The 15,268-nt window shown below is 43.7% G+C and overlaps 1 protein-coding gene across 14 annotated transcripts; it reads right to left on the reverse strand.

Moving 5' to 3' along the window:
- Positions 1-12,240: 12,240 nt before the first annotated feature.
- On the reverse strand, positions 12,241-14,638 carry LOC125521984. 14 transcript variants are annotated; one of them, XR_007289560.1, is made up of 7 exons: positions 14,175-14,637; positions 13,973-14,068; positions 13,376-13,508; positions 13,076-13,131; positions 12,875-12,990; positions 12,732-12,800; positions 12,241-12,510 (listed from the first exon to the last, which is right to left on the reverse strand). XR_007289560.1 is itself a non-coding variant. In XM_048687048.1 (7 exons), exons 1-7 carry the CDS (start codon positions 14,320-14,322, stop codon positions 12,485-12,487), a joined length of 525 nt encoding a protein of 174 aa, XP_048543005.1. In that variant the 5' UTR covers positions 14,323-14,628; the 3' UTR covers positions 12,241-12,484. The 14 variants fall into 14 exon arrangements, 3 of the variants coding, with proteins under 3 accessions (XP_048543005.1, XP_048543007.1, XP_048543006.1); XR_007289567.1 differs by having other exon boundaries at positions 13,462-13,508; positions 13,968-14,068; XR_007289562.1 differs by having other exon boundaries at positions 13,076-13,098; positions 14,175-14,636.
- Positions 14,639-15,268: the final 630 nt, after the last annotated feature.

A 15,268-nucleotide genomic window follows, 5' to 3' on the forward strand; every position in this document is an offset into this window, starting at 1 on the left:
CATTGGGTTGATTCTAAATTTATGTAAGAGTCCATACGGATCTTATAATGTCCACCAAATGGAAGATTACGAGGCTAACATGTGCAGTGATGCTACTTAATCAAACAGCTATGAAAGTAGATATGGTCATACAGGGCAAGAGGTACTCACAAGAGCAATGCAGTGTGCAGTATAGTTGCGAGATTCTGTGGTCCCTTGAGAACGAATGTTCTTCTGCTAACAGTTTGCGTACAAGTGAGACATTAAGGCAAATGCAGAAATGTAGTTCAAATTGTGATGTGATATCATAGACAGTACCTTACGTTGCAGCCGAGACCAATGTGTAACAAGATTATTCCAGTCACCGTCGGATAAATGTAGCATCGGAGACTTTACAGAAATTTCGTTTAGAGGCTTGCCATCGAAGTGCGCTTGCCTCAGGTAGGAACGATACTTCATCAACGAGTTCTTGAAAAGCGCAAGCAACCCTTGCTCGTCATCACAATCCAGTTTGCTCCTCGCCTATTTAAAAGAATGAAATCTTGTGTCTTCTGTCAGCAGAAACATATGCAGTAATGACCATGAATAACATTAGTACATTACTTACGCGTAAGTTGCGGAGGAAGACTGGAAATTGTTCTGTGTCTGCGGTATAATCTTTCCATGAAGGAAAGATGCACACAAAGTTCCTGACAACAACATAAGCTTCGTCTTCTAAACTGGGAAGAAATGGAACAGGGGTCCTATTTGCTGCAATCGGGGCTCTCTCTGGTTCGAAAAGGGATTTGGCAACTGGATTTGGTGTACTCTTTGCTGGAATGGGGGTTTTGCGTCGTATAGCTGGTGCTATGTCAACTGGCATATTCATACTGTTTGTTGCAGTTGGGGTCTGCTGAGTTGGGGCATCAGAAATGACCAGTGTAGTAGGGCTAGAGTCTGCTAGATTTGGGGTATTTTGTGGGTCAGGTGATATTGCAACTACACCTAATGGGCTATTTGATTTATCAGGTGCCAATACCTTTTCCAAATACTTTGCTTATGCTCCTCCACGATCAGCAATCGCCCTCTTCCTTTTGAACGTCTAATACACAAGAACAACATTTGAATGGATAAATATGGTATGATGGCAGATGGAATATGTACTGAAAATCGATAGGCAGGGCGTATTCACATACACGATGCGTAAACTAAGCTAATGGCAGTTCAACAAAGTAGAAGCAATGCAAAGCATCAGTTGCAAGATATGTGCGAGCAATGTAACCTTGGAAAGTTAGAGCAAGTACCTTGATGGGTGAATAAGATAGGGCATCTTCCTCTGACTCCTCCACTAGGGAGCTACATTGACTTAGGTCTCCCTCTAGCTCAGAATCACTGTTAGGATCATATTCTGAGCATGAATCTGTAGGTGGAGAGTATTTGCATTGCATTGCATCCAGACTTGAATTCAGTCCCTTAATGCCAAGTTTGACAGCCATGGCATTGTTCTGCTTTATTCTTTTCATGCGCGCAAGCTCATAATCATTATGATGTTGTTCAGAATCTAAGATTCATGAAAACATAAAAAGTAGTCAGATTATCTATGGTATGCATTGCGGTTTCAATTCGGGGAGTGTCTCCCTATAAACCCCTGCATATGCAAAGTTCACCTCCCCAACCGTGCTGACCAGACCACACACAGAGATACACACCCGAGCGGCGAACATGCATTTTCGAAACTAATTTAGGAACATTTAGCTGACCAATTAAACAACTCTATTTTAATAATATCAGATTCGTATTTGAACAACTAAGCTTGTTTAGCTTGATGGGTGGAGCAGTGTTATTATGAAACGAAGCACGTATTCTGATCGTATAGTGATCATAAAAGGGGGAAACTCTAATCATATATTTTTTTATAAAAAGAGGGTTTCCCCTCTGATTTCTATTAAAGAAACCACCATGGAACCAACATGATCAATTAAACCCTAAGCATGATCAATTAAACCGTATTATGGCTGTGCCATGGCAGATTTGAAGCTGCAAACCGGAGAAATGATATTTAGCATCCATTGTTTGCTTCGAACTAAGACTAAATTCTAAGAGCTGGAAAGAAAGTAGAGTAACCAATTTAAGATCTATTTTCTGGTTGAGATCAAAAAGTTGAGGAGATATGAAGTACCACCTCTGTTGCGGCGCCGTGTAGGCATGAGGGGTGCGATGGCTATCATTGGTGTTGAAGCAGATCTGCGACGGTAGACGAGTGCATCGGGGGATAATTCCCGTTGCGGTGGAAGAAAAGGTCGTGTGAGAGGCCCCGGCAAAGAGGACGACGGCGCTGATGAAGCGAGAGGACGTGATGCAAGGCTATTGGTCCGTCACCGTGGATGAGAAACGTCCATCTCTAGCGGTAGACAACACGGTCTTGGTAGGCACTCTGGAATGGTGGAGGACGGTGGCGATGGATGTGGTGGAGGACAACGGCGATGGATGGGGTGGCGGACGGAGGCTGGTGCGGGAATGGGGTGTTCTTGCGCGGACGATGTATGAATGGGAAAATGGTGGGAGAGGTACGGGGAACCATGTTTTTGGGACGCGCCTGTCTGAAATATGGGAAAGTTACGAACTTATCCCCCGTTTCAAATTTGGATGTCTCGTCGGTTGGGGATAGGACGGTAATCTCGCATCTCCCAAATATTTGCCGGTAACTATTTTGGGCGAGGAGAGGGTGTTTTGCCGCCCACAGTTGGCGCCCACGGTGTATGAACGGGGCTGACAGGTAGGGCGGTTGTGTCACGTCTGATGGAAGTTACACATCTGCCCCTATTTAAAATATTAGCCTACATCTATTTCGGACGAGGAGAGTTTGTTTTGCCGCCAACCGTGTATGAATGGGGAATGGAGGGAGAAACAAAGGTATTTCGGACGAGCTTGAATCAAATGAGTTTTGCCGCCCATGTTTGACGCCCACCGTGTCGGAATGGGCTCAGAGGCGGTCGTGTCACGTCTAATTGAAGTTACTAACGTACCCCTATTTAGAGCAGTGGAAATCGGGCCGATGGATTGTCCGTGTAATGGGTAGACAGTAATTTCCATCTCCCAAACACTTGGCTTCGGGCAGCAGATGTGGGAGTGGACATTTTGCTGTTTCTTTCGAATTTTGGGACAATAAGCATCCACGTTTACCCTGGCAACTAAATTCGAATCCATTTTGTATTCCTATATGAATCTTTATAAGTCATTCTATGTGTTTTTATATATCTTCAAAAGGACGACAAAGATGTATTCCACTTTCATATATGAATATGGTTTACAAATGCCGATACTCAAATTCAGAAACTAGAATCCAGTTTAAGGTGAATTCGAATATTTGGAACACTTCATGTCCAACTCAAATGTCACACACAGCATAATGTGTACTCCCATTTATATATGTACACAAGCGATGTATCAAGATTCAAATACCGAGTCAATCAACCAAGAATGTACCGAACTAACAGACATATAAACACTTATAGAGTATATGGATCAATAATATCAACTAACATACATAAGCCAGGCCGCTGTACTTTTTTTTGGCTACAACAACATCCTTTGTTTAGCCAGCATCTTGGCCCTTTCCGATGCGTGCCACTTATGGTCCATCTATACTAGTATTGCTGAATGCACATTCAGCCCGATTGGCATATTTGTAGGTCTGGCACAGCAATCCAAATGAAATGTCTCCGAGTCTTATCAATTAATACAGACTTGTTTTCAAATAAAATTACAAACAAAAAAACAAAAAAACAATTATTACATGATCTCTAAAACAAATGGTTTGATTGATTACATGAACAGACAACACAAAGGTTATTCAACTATGGAAAGAACATTTCACCTATGATTTACCAAGTAGGAATTTAATATCCTTTTTTCCTTCAGGACCTTAACAATCTGGTCAGTCTCAGCTTGCTTCGTTTTGAAATCCACCAAATATTTAATGGTTGTCTTGAGTACTGCTTGTGATTGTGCTGTTTGCTTCCTCAACATGTCAACTTCATCTCTAAGTGCAGAAGCAGAATCTCTTTCTACCACTAGTTTAGCCTCTAGAGCATCAGCAGTTGGCAATTCATAATGCACGATTGGGCCGGTGCCACTGCTGTGGGATGATGCAACGTCCATGGGGACCTCGCTCCTTGATCTTGGGCTAACCTGTTCTGCCATTAAAGTTCCGATTGGATTCAGAAAAGTTGAAGTTAGCAAAACATCTCAACTGGGAGTTATAACAGCAAACCAGTTAAACAAACAAGGAATTAAAGAGTTTCAATTGGATGCTGAAAAGTAGTTATTAACATCATTGTAACCCGCTGTTGCAGCAGCAAAGCAGTTAAACAAACAAGTAGATATTTAAGTTAAGGCAAACAGGTAATTCTTAACAGTAAGTATCAAACACATAGATAGGCGCAGTCTACAATATGATTAACAGGCTATGCCATTATGTAATCAGTAGCAAACTAAATTAAGCCAAGCAACGCAATTGAACAATTTTGCAATAAGTGGCTAACTAAAATTCTGAGAAGCAGGTAACTGAACTTACGCTAGTTCTTTGTACAGGCACACTGCAACTTCTTTTTTGCTTACATGGTTGTACAAAGGAGTCCATGGCATCAATTGCTTGGATACGCAGTCCCAATACTTCTTTCTTCCCACACTGCATGGGTAAGTCGAATGGTTAATCTGGTAAGATGGTGTGTCCTTGATATGTTATATGAGGACGTGTAGTCAGACTAGTTGTAGCCAAACATATCACACTGGCTTTTACTGTATATTTCATGCGATTACTTTTGGCATATCGAGATCTAAGCAATCTACAATAGGATGAAAAGACTGGCATCCTTCACATTATTGGCGAACTCAGTTCATAGAAACAAGCAATTCAACCATTCTGTGGGTAAATCAAAAGCGCCACTGGAATATTTTTCACTATCCAATCATACACGCAAAAAGGGGCGACGCCACCATAGGGGCTGGTATGGGCGGCCGCCTCAGGTGGCTGGAAAGTGTGCACCTAGTTTGAGTCGTCCAGGTTGGCCCACGCTAGTTTTGTTCGTCCCAACGCATGAGCAGGCAATGTAAAAAATGAATAAAAATGTTTCAATTTGGATGGGCCAATAACATAAGTGCAAGGCAGGCCCTATAGCAGGCTCGCGGCCCAAACGAGCGCCTCCCATATTGATCGACAGCAGGAAAAATCCCAATTCATTCGCTCCAGCCTCCAATCTGGTTCGCTCCTAACCTAGCCGTCGTTGGACAGACCGACATAGCACTTCCTCGCGCCCTCGTTGGAGGGCGGTCGCCGGGCTTCAAGCGAACGGAAGGACAAGAAGATGAAGATCCAACCCTGGGTGTAGCCTGCGTGGGAGGCAGCGGCGGCAGCACGGGCATGGCATCGAGCTTGCACAAACGGACAGTCGCTAATTGCAAGAGTAGCATGCGCAACGAGCAGGTACATCACATCCCTGATTATATCTAATTCAACTATTCAATTTCTGGCCAATAGTTAAACCTGACGGTGTTATAAAACTGCTTGTACGTAGGGAATCTATGTGAAAATGAAACCAATTTCTACTTATTTTATAACTCCCCCAATCAATACTGAACTGACTGAATCTGATGTATCTAATCAAGTTTCCGGTGCAAACATACAAGCTCATGTTGTTCTTGAGCCTGAAGTGTCTAATGAACAGACTGCTAATGAAGGATTTGATGCAAACATTTTACATGCTCCTAGTGATGAACATATAGTGTCTAATGGGGGATCTAATGCAAGCATTTTGCAAGCTCATTGAAGGATTTAGTGTCTAATGATGATCTACTATGTTGAGAGAGACAGAGATTTGCAGGCATTGATGACAAGCAAATTATAGTGCATTTTCATAGCTTGAGGAAACATCGAGGCCACCTACCAGAAAGTCCCTGTATCATGACAACATAGCATAAATACTTTTCTAATCTGTTGTTTGAAACTATTGGCATACTTGTGCAGGATAGATATATTGATATGCAGTTTGCGCACTGGTTATACGTGCAATTACACTTTGATATTTTCAGCCAGAGAACGAATAATTCAAGCAGAGACCATGTTTGTAGTCCTTGTACACCATGTTGCATTTTGTGTTTTTTGGTGCTTGCATCATTTAGTGTTTACAATCTAAACTACTTTGGATCATTAGCTGGTTTTCAAAGTGCATGTAGCTTCACATTTCTCAAGTTATGTTGATTTCCGGAGTGCAAGTGCCTTCGTATTTTTTAAGTTAAACGTTCGCCCCTGGTAACTTGAATTCGTGGATCAGCCACTGCACACAAATCATATACGAATGCCAATACGAATTAAATGAAATGCAGGGACTTACGCTAGCTCGTTGTACACGCTCACTGCAGCTCTGCTTGCGCTTGGGATGTTCCATGTACAAGTCCATGTTACCACTTGCTTGGATGTGCAGGCCTTGTGCTCCTTGCATCCCCCTCTGCATTTTTGACACGGCGAATGGTTGATCAAATAAGAGGAATCGACCTTGATGTTGTACCGGAGGACAGATACTTACAAGGTTATACGGGTGTGCAAGATGTGTACCAGATCCCGTAGCGCCGTCATGCTTCGCTAAAATATGGATTTGCTTGTTTCAGATGATATCTCCAGAAGAAATAAGAGTTAAGGTCAGAGTTGCATATGTGTGTAAGCTAAGAGAGCAGTGAAAGGATATCCAAACATCGTCGGAACAATGCACAAGGGAGTGATGTGTGGATACCTAGTTCGGGCTGGCGTTTGGGCATGCTCGCCTAGCTAGAGTGTGGGTCACTTTAGAGCCATTGAGGGTGATGTGCTGGCATTGGCTGGCCGCACACGGATGCAGATCTTGAGTGGCAGCGGAGCACTACGATGCGGTGGACGAGACCGTTGGTGAAGCCCCAACGGCCTCGGGGGGCGGAGGTGTGACAATGTGCTCGGTGAAGTAGCCCCGGTAAGCTGGGAGGCGGCGTCGGTGAAGCGCACCTGATGCGGTGGAACTTGGTGTCTGTGAGGCATGTCGGTTGCGGCGGCCGACGTTGTCGGTGGACCACCCGGTGCGGTGGACGAGGGCGTAGATGAGGTAGCTCCGGTGCGGTGGTGAAGCGCGACCGTCGTCTTCGTCATCGTCGTCCGGTACAGAGGTGGGGAACGGTGGGGAAAGAGACGAGACGAGGAGCGATTCGAGGGTTGGCGGCGAATTAGGGATTTGAGCAATCTGGGCGCGGAAGGGGACGGTGGAGAAGAGAGATTTTGAAGGGCTGGAATTGGGGCCGCCAGATATTTCAATCCGAAACGTGGAAGCGCGAACTTATATTGTCGTCGTCCTTTTTTGGGGGGGTGGCTGGGTGCTACGCGTCCGTCTAACACGCGACCACCCTGACAGGACTATGCTTCGGTGCCTTAAGGCACCTGCCTTTGTGTCCATGACATATGGGCCCAACAGGTGGCTGGCCCACATGTCAGTGACGCAAAGGCAGTTGCCTTTAAGGCACCGAAGCAGCGTCCACAAGGACACGACCCTGGTTTGCCTGGTGCGCCTACATTTGAGAATGCAAACGAATCTTCTTTCATTTGCAAACGAATCTATATGTATTACCATGCCCGTGTTTTCCTTGCAATAATTAGTCATTCGAAACGAGATACTCCATTCGTTCACTTTTGTAAGTCGTTTCAAACAACTTAAAATGAACTGTTTTGCACATTGTCTGAAATGTCTTCAAGGTCTTATAAAAGTGAACAGAGGGAGTACTATAAATTAATTAATGAGGAGTTATTTGAAAAAAAATCAAAACGGTACCCACGCTAACGTGGATTAGAGTGTGTCTCACATAATTAGTTATTTGAATTAGAGTGTGTGTCACGTAGTTAGTTATTTGAATTAGAGTGTGTATCACGTAGCGATCTCCAATTCTAACATGGATTTCGCATTTCACTGTATCGACGCTACTTTTTTTTTAATACAAATGCATATGTATATGATGAACACCATGGTAGTGAGAAAACTTTTGGATGGATTCAAACATATGACCTAAAAAATAGCACAACAAACTGAGTCAATGTCAACTTTTCGAAACTTAGTATGGCACACATTCGAAATAATTACCCGTATACCTGCTCCTCGGTTCAAATCTTACAATGTACACCGAATTGAAACATCGATATTAAGTCTCGTACTATGTACATTCAAATGTTGTTTTTAGCCCCCCCGCACAAACGCTACATACTTCCTGTATCGGTCAATCTTCCTCTCCTAACCACCTTAGGAAGCTATCGGTTTCCAACACACGTTCATTCTTTCTCTCCATGTTTCGATCTCTAAGTCTCTCAACTACACAACCCCTTTTTCCACTCTGTTACCAAATGTATTTACCTCACACACCCGCCATTGCACCCCATGCCGAGCTCTCTCTCCCCCTCTCCCTCTCACCCTCTCACGCTAAATACATGCATTGCCTATCTAGCCCCCAACCTCTCGTGCATGCGCACGCACGCACGTTGTATATCTAGGTCACTTCCTCGAGACTGTCTCACTCTTTCTTCCGCACGGCGGGCCACACTCGCTCAATCTCACTCTCTTTATCCGAGTCTCATTTAACCTCGTTTTCTTTCACACACAAATGATATATCTCCCTGTTCGGGCCTCGATCGACACACTCTATACTCTCTCACGCAGATTGTCTATCTAGGTCAGTCCATCCAAGCCGCCACCACTCTTTCGACCTCATGGTGGGCCACGCTCACTCAATCTCTCTCTCTCTCTCCGTATGTCTCGATTGGCCTCGCTCTTTCTCGAACAAAAACGATATATCACCATTTTTGAGCCCAATTCGACCTATTCACATTGTATACTCTCTCACACACATCGTCTATCTAGGTCACTCTCTCCAACCCGTCTCACTCTTTTGATCACACGGCGACCCTATGTGATCGGTTGACCTTGCTTCCTCCCACGCACAAAATATATCTACACGTCTTCACTTACTGGTGGGTTCCATGTGTGCTCTCTCTCTCCTCCCCTTCTGCGTTTAGACGCACGGGCAAACAGGAAGAACTCGCGGGCGATGTTGCCGTTGACCATATCTGCACGCGTTCACAAGTCACGGCACCAGTTTCACTAACTAGCAGCACTAGTCAGTGTGTACGTGCAATGCATGTTAATTTGGATGTATATTAAGTGCATGCGGATATTAACTACTAGGATATATTTGCGTGTTGTCATGTGATTAGCACTATTTTTGGCATGAAATTAACTGCACGCTAAACGTGTTGAGCGCTCGACATTGAAGCAGTCTAGGTCGTTGGATGACAAGGAATACATGTGGCTTGATGACGTTTTATATTTAATTTGATACGGCTCTAGCAAAACATTCAATCGATCAAACCATACATTTCGTTCAGTCTGACTCCGACTTTAAATTATACAACAATCGATATAAAATAAACGGAAATGATAAACGTTCGGATTTTAAGCATGGCAATCTGAACGTTTTTCATGGCAAATTTAGATTACGCGGCGGCGGCGGGGGCGTCTCGCGGTGGGAAGCGGCTCCTCTGTCGTGCTCTGTGTGTCGTCGGGCCACTGACCGACGGTGACGGCGGCGTCTTGCGCCATTGTTGGCGTACTCCTGGACGTTGGCCTAGGTTCAACGAAGGCCAAAATGTCCTGGACTTCGGAGCGAGTCGACTGGCGGGAGGAGGCGACTGGCATTGGTGTAAGAAAGCGGTCGACGGCGGCCATCCATGCCGCTGAGGGGGGCACTGGCACCCGCGTGGGGATAGGCACTGTCAACGGCGCGGCGGAGACATTCGTGTGCACGGGCACTGGCACAGGCGTGCACATCAGTGCACACGCAGGTGCAGGCGATGGCAGGTGCACGGGCACCGACACGGGCGTGCACGTCAGTGCACACGCAGGCGCATGCGCTGGCAGGTGCACGGGCGCATGAAAGTCGGCGGGCACCTCGTGAAACCCCGTGGGATCAAGCTCGGCGACAATGTGCGGCTCCCAGCCCATCAATGCCACGGGGATGGGCGCTGGCGCAGTCTGGGCGACGGGAGCCGGAACGAGAGTGGGGACAGGTGCGGCGTCTTCCCGCAAGGCCATTTCAAGCTTGTCCCAAAGTGCCTTATGATCTTGAGACTCCGGCTGGGTGTCTTCCTCAGGAAACTGGAACACTAAGGGCAGACCATTGTGATGCGGCATGGCGTACGTTTAGGTCAGGCTAGTTGGAGGTAGACGACAGGAGAATTGGAGAGGAAGAGAGAGGATTGTAGCGATACTCCCTCCTTTCCGGTTTATCAGGCTCAATTCAAAAATCTCACCAACCAAGGTAGATGGTGAGTGGTGGAATACATTTTGTAGTTTGCAAAAGCACCCAATTAATGCTCTTGTTTTTCTCAAAAAATATGTTTACCAATGCATTAATTGCAATGCATGCATGCATAAATTACATGCATTGGTCAATTTTCTCTTAATACTTGCATGCAATGATTTAATTTACCTTGGAATCTGAACATGTGATGGGAAACAACAAAATTGAGCCTTATAAAATGGAAAAACTAATATTTTGAGATAAGCCCTATAAACCGGAAAGGAGGGAGTACCGGGTAGTGCGGGGTTGATTTTAAACTGCGGCGCCGGCGACATTAAAAGTGGGAGCAGTTGGGACGACGGTGGGCGGCGGAGCCTGGTCAAAGGGCTCGCCTCCCGGTGAGCCTGCACAACGGTCTGCTCGCACGCCTCCCTGACAGTCGGCGCATCGGTCTGCTCACACGCCTCCCGTCGACTTACACGCTTGCTCGGACGACACCGGCCGATTGCCGATGAGAAGCGGGGACTCGTGGCGGCACGTAAACGCCCACGGTTTCAATAGTGAAAGCGTTCGCCTTAACGTGACAGGTCTTTGTTCCAAAATACCTTGGCTCTTTATTTGTGCAACTTGTCATAAGCAGCTTGTCTCAAATTGAAGAAAAAACTTACAAAGTAATATTTGTGCCATATCACGTGACCATGCTTAGTTTCAAGAATTTATGCTCACTTTTGGATTTTCAGAAATTTAAGATCCAAGATTCGAAACAATATCATAACCTGCATCATGCAATAAATTTTCAAGCCGTACATCTGTCCTATTGTATTTCTTAAGAAAGGATTTGGTCAAACATTTTTCTTAGTTAGACTTCAGACAAGTTATATATGCAGAGTAAAAGGATAATCCCTTCGTACCAGTGCATTGCCTGATATATTAACTCAAGTACTAGACACGAACAAAAGGGCTCAATTCTGTGCTCATCCTGTAGTAGTAGTAGTAGTAGTAGTAGTAGTAGTAGTAGTAGTAGTAGTAGGCAATGCAGTTGACGGGTGACCTTGACGAGCGGCGACCGAGGGAATTGAACCATGCTCGGCACGGTAGGTAACGTTGTCTAGTTACTAAAGCATCCCTCCGTTGTTCATCGGTAGTCATTATGGACCGGGGACATGAGGGGAATTTCCTAGGGCTGGAATTCTGGCCGCCAGATATTTCGACTTGAAACACTGAGGCTCGACTGGTTGGGGTAATGGGGTTGCCTAATGTGCATACCACGCACGCCACCGAAGGACACGAGCCCGCTTTTTTTAGGATCAACACGAGCCAAGGTCTGGCTGGTACGCCGTTGGGTTCTACCATTCGAGAATACGAAAGGAACCTTTTAAATTGCCGAACGAATCTATGTGTATTACAATACCCGTATTTTCCTTGCAAATACTAATCTCACCGTGGTAATTGATTTATGACGAGTTGTTGAATTAGAGTGAGTTTGTGATATAGTGATCTCAACGTGGATTTCACATTTCATGGTATCCCTACACTACTAGGAAAACAGTTTTTAATGACGACAAATGTGGTCGTGAAAGATTGAATTGTGGTTGTTAAAGGTCATTAACGACCACAATCTGCTGGTCGTTGTAGGCTCCCTCGTTAAAAGTATAACGACCACATACCTTTTGTGGTCGTTATTCTTCTAACGACGGAATGGTATGTGGTCGTCAATCCCAAGGTAATAACGACCATAATTGTAGCATTAACAACCACTTTTGTCATCGTTAATAATGCTATTACTAACCACGCTCTCTTCACAATTTGATATTCTTCAGAACAACCTACATATAGTATAACTTTCCATTCAACAATCACTTTATGTAGCATCCAACATTTGAATATTAACATCCACATTAATATAGAAACAAAAGAACCTGAATTGAAAAGATCATAGCCACTTTTATTAATAGACATACCAATATTCCGACATACAATTCTGGAATTAAAATATCATTTAAGAAATGGAGTCAAAATCATTCCTTATATAACCAATGTACTTGATAATATCTATCTGGAAAATGAGACAACTAGAAAAGAAAATATTATTAATCTTCACTTGAGGAACACCACCATTGTTTGAATGGATATCATTCTTCATCGGCTATCCCTCCTGTTGCTTCTATATATTATGGTGGACCATCAGTCCTACAAAATGTTGAGTAGTTTATTAAAGTCAGTCTTCTAAATAAATTGACACAAAGTATAATAGTATAATGAATGTATGAACTTCGTCATATCATTTCCCATGTCACCGTCATTGTTGGCATTAACTTGATCATTCATAGTTGCAATATGTTATGAGTGACTAGAAGACAATAAAGCGTAGAAACAATTATTGGTAAAATACATGATTCTTAGAAACGCACTTTTGGAATCATCTGCATCCCATTTTGTACTAAACAAGATTGGTGTATTTGTTGGCGCATCATTTCCATCTATGAAAAAAAGCAACCACATTATATCATCCCATAGAAGATACTTGAATAATATTTTTATGTTTGTGTAGTACCTTTTGTAGCTAACTTGTACCTCTTCTCGGGTTCCTCATATTGCTTATGAGGCCTGTGAGTAACCCTTTTCCTGCTGAAATCTGCTAATTTACTTGATTGCTCTGGCAAGGTCCACCTAGCAATACCTTGTATCAGTCCAGACTTGTTCAACTGTGAGTAGAAAGCATCTTTCCGGAGCTAATGCTGTCAAGTTTCCATACCTGTGATGACTCATCGTGATAACCTATACAGATATAGTTAGAAGTGTGCACAAAGGCTATACAAAGTACAATTAAATTAATTAAGTGAATGTTGATGTACTGAAAATGAATAACTGAATGCTAAATCAAATAAAGTACGTACAGAAGTACTTGTGTCACTGTTTATTGATAAGGTAAAAACTAAAACATGAAGCAAATCGATTACTACAGATTAAGACTTGCATTAACTAGTGGCATCATGTTGTTAGTATGATGAGTCAGTCCTTCCTGTGAATTACAACAACCAAAAATTGTTGGCACCTATGTATATATGGCCAAAAAAGGGTGCGGCACTGTTAATGTATTCCTTCTAATGAGCCACTTGATCAGGTGCTGTTAGCTCATACCCTCGTAGAGCTCAGGTTATATGCTTCCCGTAATCTTGCATGTGACCCTGTTGCATGGAGAACCAAATTAATGTATTAAGGAAACAGAACAAGTATGCTTCCCGTAATCAGCTCAGGTTGTTCTGAATATTTTATTGCCACAATTTAGCAATATGACATCTCACAGTTAACTTCTATTTATCGCTGCACATGATGAATCATTCAGATTGACAAAGCAGATAGCATTAGTAGTCATCAAAATGCAAGCATCTACAGTTTTTCAGACTGACTAAACACACAACAACACTGCAGCTTGCTGCTGCAACCTTTTGATATATTCCTTGATAGTCTCCCTAACATAGTAATAATTAAATTCATTAGCAGATGGACTTATGAAGTTTCAGATTACGCGGCTGCACTCAAGGTATTATCTTCTTAATAATCTCCTGTGACGACTGTACGCTTACCTCTGAAAGAAAAAAGAAAAGAAAAAATAGACTCGCTAATGTCTCAGATCTCAAGCTAACCTCACCTGCGCCACCATCGATTTGCCGCCCTCCCATGTGCGCCCGTCGATTCATGGTCTCGCCCGCGCCTCCATCGCCCCTCACCATCGGTGTCTCTGGTTCTTTGAACGGAAGATGCAGGTTGGCGGCTCAGAGGTAAGTAGAAATCTGCTAATTTTACTGGCCAGCGACGAAGGGGGTGAACACAAGAGCACCAAGATGTCGAACCTGGTCGATTCCATTGCAGTAAGCTGGATGGATCTAATTTCTTTGGTCCGTTGCGGCTGTTGGCCTGTTGCGGCTGCCTCGTCGACCCGAGCCGCAAGTGCAGGCTTGAAGGCGCCTTCCACGCCGCCAATACGGTGATGAATGCCATGTATCCTCGGCCACAAGACAGGCAACTTCCAGATGTGAGGTCGATGAAGAGGAAAATCAAAATAAACAAAACATTTGGGACAAACCTTCTATGAACTTAGGGAGAGGATCTTGTATGTTGCTATGATGTTCCTCTGCTAGGCTGCCTCCAAGGCGAGATCAGGGTCACACTCCATGCCTACGATCTATGGGATGGGGTTGCGCTGCCTTGGTTCTCATGGACACGAGTCCTGGATAAGGAATAAACCTAACTTGTAGATTGACATATATCCTTCTTTCCCGAGATAAAAGATATAATCGTTAATTACTCCAAAAATAAGGTTACTAATCAACAACGACCACTGGTATACATTAAAAATAACAACGGGCAGATCGCTGGTCGTCGTGAAGGTTGAGCAGGCCAAAGTTGGACGTGTGGCTAGCCCATTGTACTGCTAACGACCAAGCATTATCTTTTGATGGTCGTTGATGGCCTAATTTTTAGTAGTGCTAGTAAGTTTTCCAATGCAAATTCAAATTTAAAAGATGAACAACATGGAGGTGAGAAAATTTTGTATGTATCAAGCATATGACCACACACACAGAGAGAGAGACACGCACGAACACAACAACAATCCAATAAGTACAGTGCATCTATTTTTCCAAACCATGCATGTATGACACGAACTCAAAAATACTCCTTATATTCCTAAATATTAGTCTTTTAAAGAGTTCAACAAGTGACTACATACAGAGCAAAATGAGTGAATCTAGACTCTAAAATATGTCTATATACATCCGTATGTGCCAGTCCATTTGAAGCCTCTAAAAAGACTAATATTTGGGAATGAAGGGAGTAAAATGTAAGACATCCATGGTCCTCAGTTCAATATTTAAAATGAACATGAAACTGAAACATGAATATTAAGTCTATTACTAAAGTACATGCAAATGTTCTGTTTAGGCGG

This window comes from Triticum urartu, chromosome 7 (genome assembly GCF_003073215.2).
Source record: "Triticum urartu cultivar G1812 chromosome 7, Tu2.1, whole genome shotgun sequence".
Lineage (NCBI taxonomy): Eukaryota > Viridiplantae > Streptophyta > Magnoliopsida > Poales > Poaceae > Triticum > Triticum urartu.

Bases quoted from the DNA above. Each gene is read 5' to 3' on its own strand.
- LOC125521984 (XM_048687048.1), bottom strand. From the start codon at position 14,322: ATGGCATTCATCACCGTATTGGCGGCGTGGAAGGCGCCTTCAAGCCTG. The intron at 13,509-13,972 runs GTGAGGTTAGCT...TCCATGCAACAG, and splicing joins GCAAATCGATGGTGGCGCAG to GGTCACATGCAAGATTACGG. The intron at 12,511-12,731 runs GTGCGTTTCTAA...AACATTTTGTAG, and splicing joins GGATGCAGATGATTCCAAAA to GACTGATGGTCCACCATAAT.